This window comes from Rhincodon typus, chromosome 3 (genome assembly GCF_021869965.1).
Source record: "Rhincodon typus isolate 14 chromosome 3, sRhiTyp1.1, whole genome shotgun sequence".
NCBI classification, from domain to species: Eukaryota; Metazoa; Chordata; class Chondrichthyes; order Orectolobiformes; family Rhincodontidae; genus Rhincodon; species Rhincodon typus.
This window is the reverse complement of record NC_063334.1, coordinates 30,735,267-30,756,165: the sequence shown is the minus strand read 5'-3', so window position 1 is coordinate 30,756,165 and position 20,899 is coordinate 30,735,267. Positions and strand designations below refer to the sequence as shown.

The following is a 20,899-nucleotide window of genomic DNA, read 5'->3' as shown; positions in this document are numbered from 1 at the left end:
ACAAGGTGCAGGGCTGGATGAACACAGCAGGCCAAGCAGCATCATAGGAGCAGAGAGGCTGTCAGCTTTGATTTCTGCACTCAAATAATCACGTGGGACATGAACCGACAACCTCCTGATCCGAAAACAAGAGTACTACTCATTGACTCACAGTTTATACCAGTGCATGTTGGAGTTTTAATTATCCTGAATTAAAAGAATACTCTGGTACTGAGCAAGTGTCCCGAATGTATCTTACTACCATTCTAGGTTCTCTATATTTGGTCGCAATCCTTAAACAAGTGCATGAAAAACGTACATTGAAAACAAGACAGAGTTCTTTTCACAATTATTGATATTTAACAACATAGGGCACTGAATAGACCACTATTCATCTGAAGCTTGTCCCTTTGATAATCTAACTATCTCAGCCTAACGTTCAACCTTCCTTTTGTTTAAAGGCTGCCTCTCTCCCAGCCTTATCGGATGATTCAAGGCATTTATCAATTTTTGTTTGAAGTTCATTCTCAACTAACTTAGAAAGAAGGCTGGGGGAGGTTTGTGTTGAATATAAATGTCAGCATTGATAAATTGGGTGGAATACCTGATTCTCTACTGTAGATGTTTTCTAGCCAACCTTTCAGAGATGTTTTTGCACATTTCTGGAGCAGGTGAGTCTTGAACCTGGGCTTTCTGGCTCAGACATAGGTACTATTATAGACTCAATGTAAAAATGCTTTCTCGTATGTGTACTTCCAACATCTTGATTTTTACATGCTTTAAAACTAATGCCCAGGATGTCTATGATTAAAATGCAATAACATGCTACACTACAACATTTGTTATATCTTTAGTGTTAAAACCTATTATTCAACATACCTTCCCTAGAGGCTGCTTTTAACCTTTCTTCATAGGTCATTGATCTTACACTCAGATCATTCCTCCAGGGTCTCATCCTTAACATTCTCTTCAGTCAGCAATCTCCTGCAGCCCTACAAACCTCTGAAACATCTGTGTTCCTCTAATGCCAGCTGAATTTCATTCATTCCACATTGCTGGCTGTGCCTTCAGCTGCTCAGGCTCTAATCTTCAGAATTCCCTCTCATACCCTCCGTACATCTCACTTCTCCTTTGTTTCCACAGGTATCAGCCAAAAAGGTGGAAGGGTTGGTGCCTTCATCTGCACATCTCGGTGTTGCAAAATAATGTTGGGTTGACACACTGAGAGCAACCTGCAGATCCATTAAGAAATGAACAGATATCAGAACAAAGCCAGTACCTTGCTCAGCAAAGATACCTCACACTGTCAAATGTCTACAATTCCAAAGTACACACATTGCCACAAAGATGAGTAACTGTAGTAGAAAGTTCATCTTGATAAGTTATCATCAGAACAGCCAAAATCAAACATATAATTCAGTTGTAATATTACTCTCATGGCACATCTTTAACTTGATATTGTCCACCTCTACCAATGTTAACACTAGGTGCTTCAATGAGCTTTCATTGTAGTCAAAGCTTACATTTAACATATTATCCTTTGCCACTATTTATACTAAGAATTTCCATGAGACTATGTAGAAATTTTAAGAAAGCAAAGAAAAACAGTATGGAACAAAAAATCTGGCCCTAGAGTTTTTCCACAGGTTGCATTGTATTTCCTTTCCTGTGCAATTCACCCAAATTCATTCGAACATGCACAAAAATTGTAGGATTTTATGTGCGGCCCAGCTCAATTCCCACAATTTAATTTGATGATTTAAAAAGTATTGCACTGGTAACTAGCGCCACCCACAAAAATTAGTCAGACCCAAGATCAAATCAATCGCCATAGTGAATTTTCGAATGTCATTTGTATTTGCAGTCCCTGAAGCAAACTCCAAACATTGCGCTAGTTCTTTCTTGTGCAAGGATGTTGGCAGGAGTGATTTAAAAGGTTTTGAATAAGACTCTTCCTTCCAATTTACGAAAGAGATGGCTTTTGTGCATGAGAAAAGAATGATTAAATTGTTTTGTACAGTTTTTTCTTAAAAATTATTTCAGTTACTTAATACTAGTTTACTCACTAGACACTGATCCAAATGCTTATTATTTGGGATAATTTTCAATCGTATTAATCAAATTTCACTAGGTCACCATTCCTAAGCATAGAATCAGGATTTTACAGGACTGAAGAAACCCATTTAGCCCATCATGTCTGTGCCAGCTCCTGACAGAGCTACCCAGCTAGCCCCATTCTCCAGCCCTATCACTGTATCCCTCTAACTTTACCACTTTAAATAAATATCCAGCTTTTTTTTGAAACCTCCTATGGAATATACCTCCAACAGTCACCAAGGCAGTGCATTCCAAATCCTAGCAACTGTCTGGATAAAGACGTTTCTCCTCATCTCACTCCTAGTTCTCTTGCCGACAATCTTGAAATTATGACCCCAATATCATTCCTTATCCTATCAAAATTGTTCATAATTTTGAACTTCTCAATAAAGCCACCTCTTCATCTTCTTTGCTCCAAGGAGAATAAGCTCAATTTCTCCAATCTTCCCTTGCAAATAAAATCCATCATTCCTGGTATCATTCTAGTCAATCTCTTCTGTACTCTCTCCAAGACTTTAACATCGTTCCTTCAATGAGATGACCAGAACTGAACACAGCACTCCAAATGTGGTCTGGCCAATGGTTTGTACAGGCTGAGCATCACTTCCTTAGCATCACATGTCAAGGAATATATTTTAAAGCAGGAACCTTTTTTTTTTAAAATAACGTTCTAAAACACTGTCCAATTGCACTGGTTTATTGCAGAGGTTGTGTTTAGCAATATGCAAATAAGTTCAAGCAGAAAATCAAGAAAGCGGAACTGCTTAAAACTAGTGCAACTTCAAACGAAATTTGTGCCTGTATTGTCGATTGAACCCAAACTGGAAACTCTACCTTTAGCTTTGAAAGAACTTTGAGCGTAATCCTTGATCGGTTTTCCAACGTAAGACTATCAGATCCTTTAATATACATGTTTTTGATATTCCAGCAATGTATGCCATGGAGGTCAATGTACAGAAGGACAAACTGACAGGAGAAACCAAGATCCTCTCCACAGCTCCCTTGACTACTGAGGGATTTCATCAGAGAGGGGTTGCGATGTTTGATAATGGAAGCAAAGTTGTGTACGAGGTATGTTCTGGAAGTGCAGTGGTGGAGAATGGAGTGCATCACCTGACTACATCGGAAGTAGATCAGTTAAAACACAGAGCGGGGAGAAAAAATGTGAGTGGCAACAAATGTTTGCCAGAATCACTGACTGTATCGAAGAGTAGTGCATCCCCTGACAACACCAGGAGTCCCGGAGATAGTGGACTTAAGAAAGATATGATCCACAAGGAAGCTAAATTGGAAATGGTCCCTAAAGCGCATCACGCGGGGAAAGCAATCCATCAGATTCCAACTGGAGAGGCTCCTAAGGCCAGTGCTGAGCATCCAGTGACGATGATCTTCATGGGCTATCAGAATGTGGAGGATGAGGAGGAAACAAACAAACTGCTGGGCTACGAGGGCGCCATCCAAGCAGAGCTGGTGCTGATCGACGAAGATGATGAGAAGTCACTGCGAGAGAAGACGGTGACAGACGTCTCTACAATAGATGGCAATGCAGCCGAACTGGTGGCTGGCAAGTCCATGACCGAGGCTTCAGAGACACTCTCAGCGGAGGAGAATGAAGGGACAGACACTGGAACAGAGCCAGCCACAGGTACAGACAAGAAAAAGCATTGTAAGTGCTGTACTGTCATGTGACCACCTCTCTAGCCTTTACAGTCACACTATCTCTTATCGACTTTAACCTCGTTTTACTGATCACACTGCCAGTATGTGAACTGGGAGGAGCTGTCTCCTCTCTCCTCCCTTACTTCACTATAAATTCTTTGTTTAATGTTCGACTAACCATAGCATAACCACCACCCAGGCCAGCATTACTATTTTGAGACTTAGAAAGAGTTTTACTACACAGAAATAGGCCATTCAGCCCAACTGGTCCATTCTGGTGTTTATGCCCCACCCAAGTCTCCTCTCACTTCATCTAATCTTACCTACCAGATCTTCTATTCCTTTCTCTCTCTGCATTTAAGTCTCCCTTTTTGCCTCAACTATTCCATGTGGTAGCAAACGTACATTCTAAACACTCCAGGTAACATTGCTCCACTTAATGACTTTATCGGACTTATTTGTGACCGTCCTATATTTATAGCCCTTATTTCTTTGATAACGGAACATGACTTCAGCGATGCAAAGTATGAGAATTTGAGAGTTGCCAATGACAAGGACAGAAGTGCAATAGCCCGTCAGCTGTGTTCCTGCATCATGATAAGACACATGGGTAATAATTAATGTTGCAATCAGCAGGATCTGGAGTTTCATTCTTTCTACGCTCACCCTCAATCATACCACCCTATTCACATTTCCTGCATAATTTGAAATTTTCTTCTCCAGAAGGCCTGGTTCATTTCAATTCCTTCCTGTTGAAATGATGTAAAACAGTTAGATGCAAAAGGCTTCACAATTTCCTTTCAATGTTATATTTTCCTGAGAAAATTTTAAAAGTAGATATATTCGTTCTGAGTCCTTCTGTCCCTACCCGTCTCTGCCATTGATGAACTCATGGGAATACAATAGAGATTGTTTCCAATTTAATGAAAGAATGGGGTGGGGTAAGGATCGAATGGGAAGGAAAAATACTTTCCTTAAGTCATTAGTATCCATATCTCGGCGGATGAGTGTATAGCTGAACCCAACATTAAGCATAGCAGATCAGAGGGTTACAAATCTTAGTTACAAGCTGTCTGTTTCTCCAACATAATTGCAGCTGTTCGATGTGCTTCAGTTGGCAAAGAACAAGAATGAATTTACCCAATTGCATTCTAGTGATACTACTGGGAAGTTGTCTGGTGTGACAGGGCTCAGACCCTCCAGTTAATTCACATGTTTTTGTCTGGCTGTAAACAGGTGATGGTGAGTCAACAGCCAAAGGGAATAAAAACATTCATTAGGAGAGATGGAATTCAGGCTGTTGATTCTCTATTATGCAACTTACACTATTACACAAAGACACCATTTTCAAAGTGTGAGTAGGTAACGCATTATGCATCAACTGTTGCACAGCAGTGTACTGACAACCTTCATTTCTCATCAATCCGTAAAACTAATCCAGATTTGTGTGCTGGATCATTATGGCCATGATCATGTTGAAAAAACTGCCTAATGTACATAAAATAAGTGTGACACAAATAATGGAGCCTCACTGAGCATTAATCACACCAGCTACATTTAACAGGCGTGAAGAATTCATTCCAAAATCTCTTTTAGCAACAGATCTAGAAGTGACATATGCTGCAAATCTTATCCATTATCAAAGAAAGCCTGCAGGTCAAATCCTAGGAAAGTGAACATCTTGTTATAAAGTCCCTATGGATAATTACAATACAATTAATATATTCATCAGCAACCTCAGTAAACCGCCACTAGCTGTCCTATATTTAACTGAGGTTTAATTCTTAAGAGCCACTAGATGAATAGCTGCCACAATATGCTGTATCAAAAAGGTGTTAGTGAAAACATTTTACAAGTTGCACTGTTTAACGACATTTCTGACACACTTTTCTGTAGAGTCATATATAATTCCAGGGTGTGCAGAGACCATAAAAAGAGGGTGGGTAAGAGGAGGGTTGAAAAACAGGCTGGAGATTCTCCTTCAATGTGCAAATGGGACTTGAACAGTGTCAGAGCAGCTGATAGGACAGAGTTTTGAGGTGGAACGCTTTCAAACCTGGTGGCCTGGTAGTAAAATTTGAAAGAATATTCAAAAAGCAGACAACATAACCACAGAGGAAGCCAGCTATCAGGACGAGGGTTTATGCACAGAGTAATCTTTATAAAGTTCGCCGTGTCTGTCATGGTTAAGCTAGTCAATAAATTACAAACACTTATCTATGACTTCGAGGTTTTTAATGGCAATGCAGCGTAAAGTGATGGGGTAGCAACGTGTAAAACCGGCAATAGCAAATCGACTGCTTCAATTGAAGTCATTGCAATAAAAAGGGGAGAGATGTAAAACAGTCCCCTTCAGGCTCTGGCACAAAGTCAAAATCTACCCTTCACCTCCAATCTGCCCTCAACCATTGCTGTCTCAAGGTCCTTTTCCACTGGGCTCTCGAGATATCAGCTATCCAACCATTCTATGCAAGCTGCTAGATCCGAAAGTTTTTTTTTGTGTTTTCTGAAAGGATAGTCTGAACCTTTTGTTTTCCCCTTTTCTGGATTCCATTTAACAATTTGTGAATCAGTCTTGCTCTTGGTTTTGTAAGGGTTTTGTAATGATAAGAAGTGAAAAAAGTCATTTTTTTAGAATCATAGTGCCTTTTTCCACCGACCTCAATTGTGCCAACTGGTATGCAGTGCTTTGCAGTGTGATCCCAGGGCCCCGGATCAGTGAGAATGGATGGCAAGGCTAATGTGACTGAGATCGGATCAGCTGCCTGCGGAGGTGGAATGGTTCATAAGTTTGCTGATATATGGCATCTTGTACAATATGATTGGTTTCCCCTGCGAGCCCCTCCCAGTTCACAGTGTCTGGATTGCAGAAGCTTTCACTGAGCACAATTGACGAAAAACTAACAATGAGAAGCAGCCATTGATTTTCTATGATGCCTTTTAGTGACTGTGCCTATTTTCTTTTCTCCTCTACATGATAAAGGGTTTTGCCAAGTTTCAATTTTAATAACTGTATTTGAATGTACAATTATATATTATAAAATGGTTGTCAACTAATATCTTGTTAATGAGGATGGACTTTTCCCCATCTTCACCTCTCTAAAGGTTGTGAATTTCCTACTTTTAAACACAATTCTGATTCTACTGTATGAGCATTTTTTTCTGGAACATATTTGCATAGCAACTAACATGGTTGTTTTATCTAAAGGGTGTCTTTGAAGTGACCATTTTGTACCTTGTTCTATTGCAGTTTATATATGATATTTCTACTTTTCATTTCTTTTCTTTTTTTAAGAAAGTATTATATTCCAGAGCATAACATAGTTAACTCCTGCTGTTTCTAGAAAGTTCAACGCAATGTACAGTTATTGTTCTCTATGCTCTTTTCCTTTAGTGCCAATCCCAAGGAGCTCTTTTACATACACTCAGCCTTAATACCACCTAGCACCCACTGCAGCTTTCACAAGCATCCCATCCTGTTGAGTGACAGCAGCTTATTTCACACTCCCCCAACCCAGCTCAAATAATTATTCTTTTGAGCACTACTAACATTCAAATGTTCACAAAATTGGGCTTTTGACATAAAATGTCGGATGGAGTTGTGCATAATTTTAAAATAGTTTTTACTTTTATTATCATCATTGGCAAGGCTCGTCCTTATTGCCCATCTCTATTTGTGCAAGTCAAGATGGCTTGGTTGGCCATTTCAGAGTGCAGTTAACAATCAATCACATTGCTCTGGGTCCGGAGGTGCACAGAGCCAGTGAGAATAGTAGGTTTCTTTCTCAGAAGGACATTAACGAACCAAATATGTTTCTTGCAGTAACCCAGCCATTTGTGGTTACCATTACTAATATTAGCTTGGTACTCCAGAATTATTCAATTAATCCGATTCACATTCCTCTGCAGCCATAATGGGAGTTCAAATCATGTCACTGGACTTCTAGTTTAACTGTACTGGGTTACTAGTCTAATCAATGCTCCCAAATCTCTACAGTGCAGTGAGGAAAATCCCTGAAGGAGCTTTGACTTCAACACACACACCCACCAACTGTTAGTGCGGGTATGGAACTGTTAATTCAATCCTCAAAAACATTACTGCCTGAGCAATTTTCACCGACTCCTCACCATATTGCACACTGAACAACTTACACTGAAATATGTTAAGAACACCCTGCTGAGGATGAAATTACCTCAATTAATTTAATCCCAACTTCTTCCAGATTAGAATTCTGTCTTGTTCAAATTGCATCTCTCAAAATTTATCATTAATCTTTGATGACTGTATAAAAGACATGCAATTTTATTGCCTCTTTTGCAAGATCAGGATATCCCAAAGTGCTAACTAATAGTCATTTAAGTACTTTTTAATGTGTACTCACTCATTTTGTGTTGGAAAGGCAGCCATTATTTTCAAAGTAAATTCCCATAGGCAGTAATGTCATAATGACAAGATCATCAGTTTCCGTGATGTCAACTGAAGGATGAATACTGGTGAGCACACCAGGGATAACTCCCCCGCTTGTCTTCAGATTAGTCACTTTGCAATTTGTCCAGCTACAAGGTTAAACTGGGCTATGGTTTACCACCTTGAAACCAAAAGGTGATACCTCAATTCAGCATCAGCACGGAACTAGGAGTGCCGGCCTAAATTACCTCTCACATCTCAGGAATAGGACATGAACGCATGACCTTCTGGCTTAAAGCACCAAAAGAAAATAATATCACAAGCCTATTAATGTTGAAGAGACAGGTATTGAGACTAATTCCAGTTATCTGTGAAAACCAATGTAAAACTCAAATGATTTTTTTTTCCCGGATATCTCCCTCCACTTGATCAAAGCTGAGGTCTCCTGTTTACCAATTTGATGTCATGTAACAAGTACTTAACTTCTGGAGACTGTTCAAATGACCATATCATAAACTCTCTAGGCACATTGCAGGCAGCTATGATTACCTATTAGGTACACACTCTTGTGTCAGTCTGAAGAAAACTACTTGGACACACAATACCATAAGCAATAACACTATTTTAATACCATAACCATCGTATATTAATGCAGAAGACGTCACTCATCCCATTGTGTTTGTACTGGCTCTTTGAAAGAGCTATCCAATTATTCTCACTCCCATTCTCTTTCCCAGTAGTTTTGCAAATATTTTTGTTTTTCCTCCCTCTCACAAATCTGCTTCCAACACTTTTTCAGGTCATTCATTCCAGACATCTACCATGCACTTTCCCTCGGAAATTATTATCCAATTGAAAAACTTAAAAATACTATAAGCTGGTTCCAAATAGATGCAAATCACAATCCTCCACTGACAATAACACTTAAACATTGCCTACAGTACAGAAGTTGTAGCCTGAGTTATTTGCACGAGGAAGGGTAAATAATTATTAGGGGACATTTTTTGTAAGGTTGCACAAGCAGAGCTCCAATAAGGCAACTAAAGAACATTAAGGTCTGCCTCTCAAAATCTGGACTAAAGAGTGAAGGTGAGGTTATCCTGAGGTGGAATAGATGAGAAAAGGACTAAATTCATACAACTTTTAGGACAATGAGAAGTAAGTCACTATCATCAATATTTTGCGTGAAATAAGATTTGCATGAATGAAGGACTGAGGAGCTTGTAAGATGCAAAATTGTGATTTATTGGGCCATTATTGTTTGCAGCCATTCTACATTAAATTATTCAGATACATAAGAAGTAGGACAATATAGTTTTTATTGGTCAATCCCTGTGTACGCATGGATAGGATAGTGATCATAGAGAGTCTACATACCAGGAGAAACCACAAGCAAGGCACATATTAACTTGACTTGATATAACTCATTGCAAATTCCATATGTACACATGGATTACCATAAGTGATTTATTTTTGGCAGGCCATTAAATTTCAGTCATCTGCCTAATTCTTATACTAAAAATATGGGGGATATGTAACCTTGTGCTTTGATTCTCCATCTGTAGTAGAAATATCTTTGCTGAACTGTTTGAACTGAAAGGCTTTTCTTAAAGCTCCCAAGGGAACTTGCAGACCACTGAAATGGAGACAGGTGCATTCTTAAAATATCTCAGGGCTTTGACTCTTTGATTGATGATCCCACAGAGCCATGTAGCATGTGTTCCTTGACATCACCATTCTGCTGTTATGGAGTTTAAGTGACCCCAGTTGATTGAAATGCAATGATGTCACTGCATCTCCAATGTGGCAATGCATTCTTGTTTAAACTTGATCAAAGGAAAATTTGGATTCAAAATTTGAAAACCACAATCCAAGGGTTGAACCTTTGGCCCACTATGGGCCTGGGATTATGGTCAAGAATTAAAAACGGCTATGCAATTCAGCAAGCTAGTTCTTCAGCTCCATCCCAGCTCAGGGCCATTTCTGCAGGACAGGGTGTCCACTTGCATGCGACAGGCACCAGTTTAGACACTGGGTGATGACCTCTCTGCAGGGAGGTGAGGAGCCATATTTCAGTCAGCCTGGAGACCCTCCTTTCCTGCCTAGATTTAGAAGCAGCCAGAGGGAATTTCCCCACACTCCTATGCCACAGTGTTACCCCAGTCTCCTAAGCTTTTATTTTATTTAAACTTTAAACAGTTGGAGAGTGAGGGAGCTTCTGTCTCAAAGCACCCACTCCTTTCCCAACCTTTTCTTGCAACCTGCTGTTCCTTTCAGTCTATAAAGAATCTGATTGGCTTTCTGTATTTGCAAGCCACCTGCCAGTCCTTCTTAATTTGATGCAAACTTGTCTCTGTGCCTAACAAGGGAACACCTCTGTGTAAAGTCACAATGCCCTTCTCCCCACCTCCAGGAATAAGGTTGGCACTGGAAAGCAATCCAAAGATATCTGCAAAACCCAGCCGTGGGCTAATGTAGGTAAATCTCACCGCGTGTACAAAGGATCATCCCAGTGAAGATGCTGATAAATTGTTATTCTCTGAGATTACTGGTGACAGTTATATTGAAAAGCCCAGTGGCATCAGATCTGATCTCGAACATTGTGACTCATTAGATTTGATTTAAAATTCTGGGTGTAATACAATTGTAAATATTTCTCAATATCCTTCAAATTGGAATTGTATAAAAATACTTCCATCCAACTTTTTACCAATGTTAGTGCTCATTTGCAAAAAGTCATTCCCAGAGAATAAAATTTAAAATTCAAGTATCTTTAATGTTTACAGGTCTAAATTTACATTTAGAATTAGTATGTCATAAAGAGAGATGGTCCAGGGTTTGTGTGTATACCCAACTGAATATCTCAATTATTCAACACCTGAAAGATCAGTGACACTTTACCACACACAGTTTCAAAAAATCGTTTACCAAAAGTAACATTCACACTATTGTTTAAAATGTTAGCAAGTTGATGGGATGGCTGGGGAAGGGAATAGAGAGTTGCATTTCTATGGCATATATATCAGTACCCTTACATCACAGGAACTTTTAACACTGCCCCATTCAAGTTTGCTTGGAATATTTCACTATATTTCTGTGCTGCATTCAGCAGAATGAACATCATAGTTAACAAACTGAAACTTGTAGTCAAATGTCTGAAAAGGTGTAAAAGACGTGATGTATCACACTCCTGACTGGTCCAATTTATTTAGCCAGAAGGACTACAGCACGTAGTGAATGGATGTGAATGAAAATCCATCCTGATCTCCTGTGGTACAGAAGACACTGCAATTCCAAGTGGCATGGCTTGAGGTCATGTAAGAAGCTATAATAATACAATTCCTACCTTTTTGAGCTTGATTGTTCCTTCAAATTTTGGAGTTTTATTCTTAATCAGGTGCATACCTTATTTAAGTGACATTATTTTATCCTATAACCACAGTCAGAATTAATGGTATTAGTATACAAATTTTGTTCCTACCTCCATTTTCTCCTGAATTGTTCTGTTCAAGAGCTTTGCCTTGATGATAATGGCCTCTTTGCATAATTTTCCTTCAACAGGTCTTTGTCTTGACCAGCATGCACAAAAGCAGTAACAAGTGTGGATCCTTCAGGGATTTATGCGTAGTGGCAAGGGGCTCAACTGGTTGCAATTTATTAAGTAGACGTGGGATCTAAAGGGATAGTTGATGGGGCTTGGCTGGTTGGGATTTATTAAGTTGTGGTAGCAGCTAAAGGGGTAGTGGATGGGTTAAGTATGTATTACATGATGGTAAAGCGGCAGTGGGTGAGACCAGGACAGCAATCAATATAGTGAAAGATGTTGTAGGCAGTGCCAATCCTGTAGCAGGCAGAGCTGAGCTGTAGTGATGGGACTAAGGCTTGTACTTGTTGGAGCTAACAATTGAGTCAGTGGAGCTGCCATAGTTTTCAGAATATTTAAAGTTTTGCTGTTAATTTATATTATGAAAATACTAAACACCCAAAGTGTTAATGCCAAAATTCCAGTACATGTACAATAAAAATAAACATTTATTTACTTCCTTGGTTTATTTCCATTTTGAATTTTAACAAGACCCAATTTCACATCTTAAATAAAAGCCATTCAGAAAAATATTAATTTGCACTCAATTAGCAGCAAGAGCTTTAAGCTTTTCAAACCATTGCAACCTCGCATAGAAAAATTAAACAAAAGGCTTGCATTTTTATAGCACCTTTCACAACCTCAAGACATCTCTAAGTCCTTCATAGCCAATGAAAGTAAATTTGAAGTATTGTCACCATTGTAATGTAAGGCACATGGCAGCCAATTTGTACACAGCAAGGTCCCAAACAGCAATAAATAGTTTGTTTCAGTGATGTTGGTTGAGGGTTAGATATAGACAAAGACAGTGTGAAAACTCCCCTATTCTTATTTAACGTAGCATCATAAGATCTTTTAAATGTACCTTATGGGGCAGATGGGGCCTTGATTTAGCTTTGCATCCAAAAGACGGTACCTCTGACAGTGTAGCTCTCTGACAGTGTAGCACCCTGCCAGTACAGCACCAGGAGTGTCGTTTTAGATTATAGATTAGCTGCAAACTGAGTTGGGATGTTTTTCTCAGGCACAGTGTTGAGACAGACAAACCCAGGAAGCCAGCAACCTTCAACCGGGAAAGTAATAGAGGTTTCTGGAATGGACCAGAGCAACAGTCACTCAGAGTTCCTGTTTGTTGATCACATTCAATTGACTCTTGCTGGAAAGGTCAGGTGTGTACAATGCCAGGTTACCATAGGATTAAACTCATCATGATGGCTCACATTGGTGGAATAGACCACCCTAACTTTCCAATGAGGCCTATACCTGAAGGATGGCAATTTGGCCAACTATTGCAAGGCAGCTGATGGAAGGAGAGGATAAAATTACAGGGAAGGAAGGTAACAGCCTTCTCAGGTTAATAAGAAGCAAATGTTCCCTTGCCATGCACATTGTTGTCCACTTATGGAGCAGATCAAAAGTAAGCTTCGTGCCAATATACAACTTCAATTTAAATCACTCTGTTCAACCAATAATTAGCACAACATAGGTTTCATGCATGTTTACATGGATCCATATACTAGTTATAGCCAGGCTTTGAGGTCAAAAATCAGCATGATGGATACCATTGACCACTACTATAAAATTAGGAGCATAAGAAGATCATTTGCACCCTCAAACAGCTCAATTATTCAATATGATCATGCCTGATCTATCTCAGTTCCACTTGTCCAAATACTCCACCTATCTCTTGAAACATTGAGAAAAATCTATCCACCTTAACAATAAATGTACTCAATGATGGAGTGTTCATAATATTTTGCGTGTAGAGAGTTATGAAGGTTCACAACCTTCTGAGTCAAGAAATAACTACTCATATCAGTCCTAAATGATGAATGTTTTATGCTGAAGCTGTGTTTTAGGTTTCCCAGCCATGCAACCAACCACATCATGTCAAGCCCAGACTAGACCCTTCAGAATGTCCATGATGTTTGGATCACAGGTCTTAAAATGGCACCATTACCATTGAATTCTTCCAGAAATGCAAGGAGAAACTTGACTTCCCTTCTGGCCATTTCATATAGTGAAATTCAACCTTGAGCAATGAGTGGGTAGCATTGGAAGAAAAGTTCCACCTTATTTTTCCAGCAAAACACTGCAGGGGTAGGAATCAGTACGACACTATGAAAAAGCTGCAACTTATTGCATCTCCTTTCAGGTTTCTAAAATTCCACGTAAAACAGGGTTACATGCTAATTGTCTTTGACTGCCTCATCTCATATCATCTAATTTACCACACGAGAAACATCGCCAGCTAACATTGCTAAATGACAGAAATAGCATTCTGTTTTGTTTACTTGTTACCTGTATCTTATTCTCAAAATAATTCCTACTCCACATCCCCCCGCCACCAAAGTGGATATCATTGTATTGATCTGTGTTTAAACAGTATTCAAACGGAAAGCTTTTCAGTTGTTTGCCTGAGAATTTATTTATTAGCATTAGCTCCAAAAAAAGTCTTTAAAGAGTAAACAGTAGGGTGAACGATTTAAGAATCATAAAGTCATACAGCTCGGAAACAGACCCTTCAGCCCAACTCGTCCATGCCAACCAGTTTTGGTAAACCTGAAATAGATGTAAAAGCTGTTGCCCAGAAGAATGAGGAGTAAGGCTGCTTGGGGAAGAAGGCAAACACGGTGGCTTCATTAACAAGTGCTACACCCAAACAAATGTAAAAGAGCTCAGTGATTGGGAATAGATTGCTAACACTGGTAAGGACTTGCTGCATTTTCTGCTGTACTCTGTAACCTGAAGTGTACTTGTACTGTTCTGTTCTGTTCTGAGAAACTGCCACTGGCCAAGCTGTAACCTGAGCTGCTCTTCTGTACAGAATTAATATGAATAAACTGGCTCTCCACAATGTCGATACAAGACAGTCTCTGCTACTTTTCTTTCTAACTCTCACTTTTTCAAACACTCCAGACTCCAAAGAAAAAGAGGAACACATCACTCTGATATCACAGCTGTCACTAAAAAGGTTACTAACCTCCTTAACTTCCACTCTGCGCTAGCATCTGTCACTATTATCACTGTTTCTGTCACAGCAACAGCCTTAAGTATGAGCCTGTTTTATTTTGCTTCTTTGGATGTTGAATTATATGGACTTTTTTTCAGGGAAAACTAAGTGAGGGTCATTTACCAGAAAGATTACAGTGACTTTTTACAACTTAAAGCTGCCTAAAAGCACTTTACACCCAAATGAAGCATCATAACGATTGAAATGTAGATGTGGCAACAAGTTTGCACAGTCAGGTGCCACAGCCGGCAATGTGATAATGACCAGGTAATATGTGTCATAATGTTGGTTGGTTAAGGACATTAGGAAGATGTCTATTGCTGTCCTTTCAATAGTGGAAGGAATCTTTTACATCCACCTCAGACGGTAGTTGGAGCCAAGTTTTACCACCACAACTGAAAGGTGGCGCCTTTGACAGTATGGCCATGAGGCAGACTTCTGACAGGCCAACACAGCTAGAGTCAAATAGTTATTACAGCACAGGAGGAGTCCATTGATCCCACACTGCCTCTCTAATGGAGTGATCCAATTATCCATCCCTGTAGCCCTATGTTCCCCTCAGGTGCTTCAGGCATTATGCACTCACGTCTTTGGACTGGCACAACCCATTGAGCCTTAGCTGACACAAAAAGAGTCCACTAAAAGTGCAATGAGGAGACGCACCTCACCTCACATCACCATGGTGTTGGATCCAAGTTCATCGTTTTGGTCGTCACTTGCATTGAACAGCCGGGTGAGAGGTTCAGGCCCTTCATCAGTCCCTCAGAAGGGACCCCCCATGCTAACACCAGGACTGGAAGGGTGAGGGGAAGGGTTGATATGGCCAAATGTAAATAGGCAGATGGCAAACATCTGTCATCAAATTAATTCAATATCCTTCCAAATTCCAAAAGAATATGGTAAAATGAATATTTGCAACTCAAGGGGATGAGAAAAGAAAGAAATATGAATCAAAATTACAAACCATTTACAGCACAAACAGGCCATTCGGTCCAACTGGTCTGTGCTGGTGTTTAAGTTCCACATCAGCTTCCCCCACCCCTCTTTATCTTACCCTGACAGCAGAAGTAAAAATTAAGTAAGAGAACGACACAAAAATTTAATGTACTTTACCAAATTTAGAATAACTTTTGTTAAACTCATAAGTTTGAAACTGGTTCATGACTGAAGAAGGACTGCGCAGCTACAGACTGTAGTTATGATTGGCAGTATATTTTTTAAGCAATACAACACTTCACTAAGGCATTCAACAAGGTTCCTCATGGTAGACTGGTTAGCAAGGTTACATCACATAGAATACAGGGAGAACTAGCCATTTAGATGCAGAACTGGCTCCAAGGTAGAAGACAGAGGGTGGTGATGGAGGGTTACTTTCAGACTGGAGACTGTGCCACAGAGATCAGCGCTGGGTCCACTGCTTTTTGTCATTTATATAAATGATTTAGATGTGAAGGTGGGAGGTATGGTATGGTTAGTTTGCAGATGACACCCAAATTGGAGGTCTAGTGGACAGTGAAGAAGGTTAACTCGGAATACAATGGGATCCACATCAGATGGACCAATGGATCAAGGAATGGCAGATGGAGTTCAATTTAGATAAATGTGAGGTGCTGCATTTTGGAAAGGCAAATCAGGGCAGAACTTATACACTTAACTGTAAGGTCCTGGGGAGTGTTGCTGAACAAAGGAACCTTGGAGTACGGTTTATAGTTCCTTGAAAGTGGAGTTGCAGGTTGACAGGATAGTGAAGAAAGCATTTGGTATGGGAGAGATAGTAGGAACTGCAGATGCTGGAGAATCTGAGATAACAAGGTGTAGAGCTGGATGAACACAGGAGGCCAAGCAGCATTATAGGAGCAGGAAGGCTGACGTTTCGGGCCTAGACCCTTCATCAGATTTCTGCCCGTCAGCCTTCCTGCTCCTATGATGCTGCTTGGCCTGCTGTGTTCATCCAGCTCTACACCTTGTTAAAGCATTTGGTATGCTTGCTTTTATTGGACATTGCATTGAGTATAGGAGACAGGAGATCATATTATGGCTGTACAGGACATTGGTTAGTCCACTTTTGAGATACTGCGTACAATTCTGGTCGCCCTGTGTAAAGAAGGATGGTATGAAACTTGAAAGGCTTCAGAAAAGATTTACAAGGATATTGCCATGGTTGGAGGGTTTGAGCCAGAGGGAGAGGCTGAATAGGTTGAGGCTGTTTTCCCTGGAGCATTGGAGGCTGAGGGGTGACCTTAAAGAGATTTATAAAATCATGAGGGGCATGGATTGGGTGAATAGCCAAGGTTTTTCCCCCAGGGTAGGGGAGTCCGAAACTCGAGGTCATAAGGTTAAGGTAAGAGGGAAATATTTAAAAGAGATCTAAGGAGCAACTTTTTCACGCAGAGGGTGGTGCGTGTGTGGAAAAAGTTGTCATTGGAAGTGATGGAGGCTGATACAATTACAAATTTTAAAAGGCATCTAGAGGGATATATGAATAGGAAGGTCTTAAAAAGATATGGGCCAAATGTTGGCAAATGGGATTAGATTTATTTAGGATATCCAGTCAGCATGGACGAGTTGGATGGAAGGATCTGTTTCTGTGCTGTATATCTCTATGACGCAATGACTGTAAGTTAAACTAGACAGTACGTAATCTTTGGAGGAGTGTATAGACATGTCTTCTGCCATTCCAGTCCTTGCCTCCCAAATAACTGTAGCTCTATCACTTCAAATGTTCTGTCGACTCATGATTACCTTTGACATCTTCAGTGGGTGTGTAGATATGTCTTGAAGTATCTTATCTTTTACCATCTTTGCTGGTGGTCCACCCAGTTCAGGCATATCCCAGTCTCTGTCATATGTCTAATTTAGTCTGATCTATAATGTCTTTACATTTTAGTCCACAGGCCCTCACAGGTTTTCCTGTTCCTCTAAACAATTCTTGCAAAAGATTCCCAAGGTCATAAATCTGCATAGCATTGCAAAGGGTCTTCTAGGACAACAAATTCTAAACATTTTACAAGATTAAGTAACCATATTTGCTTTTATAAGCAATAATACATTAGTTACACCCTGGATGAACTTCTCAACATAATAACTTGTTCCTTAAACTTCAACACATTATAAGCCACAAAGCTATGCAATTGCTATTTTAGCACAAAAGTCAGAAAAATCTTGACCCAAATCTTCCAACCTCAAACTGTCTCCACGGGAATTCTCCAGAAAATTTTAATTTCCAATGGACAATTCCCTTGCTTGCTGACCCCTGGCCCCTGGACTGTCCCATGGAACAACCTAACTTCTACCATCTGACTCCCCTCCACCAATCATCTGACGGCCCCTGACCCATCAAACCTCTACTTCACCCAACTTGAATAGTCTCTGATCTAACAACCTCTCCTGACAATCCATCTACCTAGTCTCCCACCCCTGTTTTTCCTCGTTTCTTCGCAATTTGGATGTTAATGTTGATTTGTTGCCCTATTTTTTCAATGACTTTCTAGGCCACTTCCGAGGTCAGTTAAGAGTCAACTACATTGTTATGTGTCTGGAGTCCCATGTAGACCAGACCAGATAAAGATGACAGATTTCCTTCCCTAAAGAGTATTAGTGAACCCAAACAGGTTTTTACAATTGATGATGGTTTCACGGTCACCATTGTTGAGACTGGCTATTAATACCACACTTTCTTATTTGAATTTTAAATTCCACCGGATGCTGTGCAGGGACTGACCCCTTGTACCCAGTGCATTAGCCTTGGTCTCTGCATTACAAATCTCCTGACATATCCACTATCCAACCCCCACCCACCTCACCCACTGTTATCCCACCCAATTACCAACTTAGTCATCTACCATTCAGCCCACCTACCACTCTACCTACCACCTCATCCACATGCCAGCCTACTCACTTTACCTGACCCACCTAGTCCACTTGTAGACTTACCTCACACACACATCTACTACCACACTGCAGAACTGTTTAAATGTCCTAGAGCTTTTCAGTGTGCTGAGGACTTAACATACCAGAATATGGAGACTTGTACCATTGAATAGAATGCTGGCTTAGCTTTCCCCAGCGATCTAATGCTAGGGAGAAGTAGTCCCATTTCAGATATGCTTTGCACCCGGGTGGAGAAAGCAGGGGACAGGGCAGCAGTCTATCGCTGTTTGTCTCACCAGAAGATTCAGGCCCACGTTTAAGTTGCGAAAATGCTTAACACTTTTGTCTTTATCGCAGCTTGCTTAACCACATTATTTAACAACCACAGTTGGTTTAACCAGATTATTTAACAACCACATTTTAACGGTTTCTGGACAAGATTAACTGTCAAATATTGCAATTTCGCCTTGAAATAAAAAGAAGACAACTATAAAAAAACCCAATTTGAATAAATGACTAAATCATGCAATTCAGACTTATGATCAGGAGCAATGACTTGATCGAATTTAAACTGAATTTTAAATTGAGGTACAAGGTAGCATAAAGATTAAATAACTGGACTAATAATTCAGAGACAAGTTCAAATCCCACCAAGGCAAGGCAATTCATCAAAACAATTTAAATTCAGTTCACTGAATAAAAGTCTAGCATCCATAATGACGACCGTGAAATGGGCGTGTTATAAAAACCCATCATGTCCTTCAGGGAGGGAAATTCACATAAAGTCATACAGCATGGAGACAGACCCTGTAGTCTAACTCATCCATGCTGACCAAGTTTCCCAAACTAAACTAGTCCCACTTGCTTGCATTTGACCCATATCCCTCTAAACCTTTCCTATTCATGTACCAGCCCAAATGTCCTTTAAATACTGTAACTGTACCTGCATCTACCACTTCCTCTGGCAATTCATTCCACATAAAAACCACCCTCTGTATGAAAAAGCCCTTCAGGTGCCTGGTAAAACTCTCTCCTCTCACTTTAAAATAGGTCCCCTGGTTTTGAACTCCCCCACTCCAGAGGAAACAAACACCATTGCTTTTCACCCTGTCTATGCCACTCATGATTTAATAAACCTCTATAAGGTCACCCCTCAACCTCCAACAATCCAGTGAAAAACGTCCCAGCCTATCCAGCCTCTCCTTATAACTCAAACTTTCCAGTCCCAGCAACATCGTGGTAAATCTTTTCTGCACCCTCTCCAGTTTAATAATATCCTTCCTATAGCAAGGTGATCAGGCTGTACACAGTCTTCCTGAAGTGACCTCACCAATGTTCTGTACCATCTCAACCAACTTTACCAGGTCTGACCTATGTGTGACACCAGACCAACAGCAACATGGTCGACTCTTAACTGCCCTCAGAAATGACCCATTCAGTTCTATGAAAGAAGGCAACTGCTCCCCTTCTCAAGGGCACTTTGGGATGAGCACCAAATGTTAGTGATACCAGCAACACCCGTGTCCTGTGGATGGAAATTGAAGAATTGAAATGCCAGGGACTAGGTGCATGACAACATTCAGAAGGTAGAGATTTCAAGCGAGCTGCAGTTTTCAGAGAGTGGAAGATGTGTGGTTGAGTTCTGAATTGTTTGAAACGTTGAGTCTTGGAGATGAAAAAAGCATTTTTTTTTTGACGAATGGGACAGAGGCAGAGAGTGACAATGTTATAAAGGTAAAATTAGCAGACTTGATACCAAAGAGGATCTGTGGTTGGAAGCTCAGCTTGGTTCACAGCCAAATGGAATTATGAGGTTGCAAACAGTCTGGTTCAACCTGAGATAGTGGGCAGCCAGTGAGATTGGATTAGATAGATACAGTTTAAAGCAGGAGGACTAGATACTGCCTAACTAATGTTGAATTGGAAGAAATTGCAGCTCATTTCATACCAAGTTAAAGAAACGCACTATTAGCAACACCAAATTTAACATATTATTTAGATTTTTTGGAATTTTCAAAGTATTACAAGAAGCATTATAAGAATCCCACAGAAAGTGTTGGAAATGCAACAGAAGCTGTGTGTCAGCAAATTCAATTAAATATTTGTGCTTTTGAATCATTAAAAAAACCAGTGTGTGAACATAAACAGAAATTGCTGGAAAAGCTCAGCAGGTCTAGCAGCTTCATGAAGAGAAATCTTGGTTAACTTTTCAGGTCCTGTGACCCTTCCTCAGAACTGATGGTAGCTAGGAACGTCGGTTTTTATGCAGAAGGTAGGGTGGGTGGAGGGG

General features: G+C 40.1%; 1 protein-coding gene across 2 annotated transcripts in view; it reads left to right on the top strand.

The window, feature by feature from the left end:
• Positions 1-20,899, top strand: part of palm2akap2 (palm2 and akap2 fusion) — a 157,449-nt gene that overhangs the window by 126,019 nt on the left and 10,531 nt on the right. The window contains exon 6 of one of the 2 annotated variants that reach the window (XM_048592658.1): positions 3,005-3,721. In XM_048592658.1, the coding sequence (XP_048448615.1) occupies positions 3,005-3,721 (717 nt within the window). Of the gene's footprint in view, positions 1-3,004; positions 4,340-20,899 lie in introns of those variants that run through there. The other variant, XM_020533326.2, reaches the window with a different exon arrangement.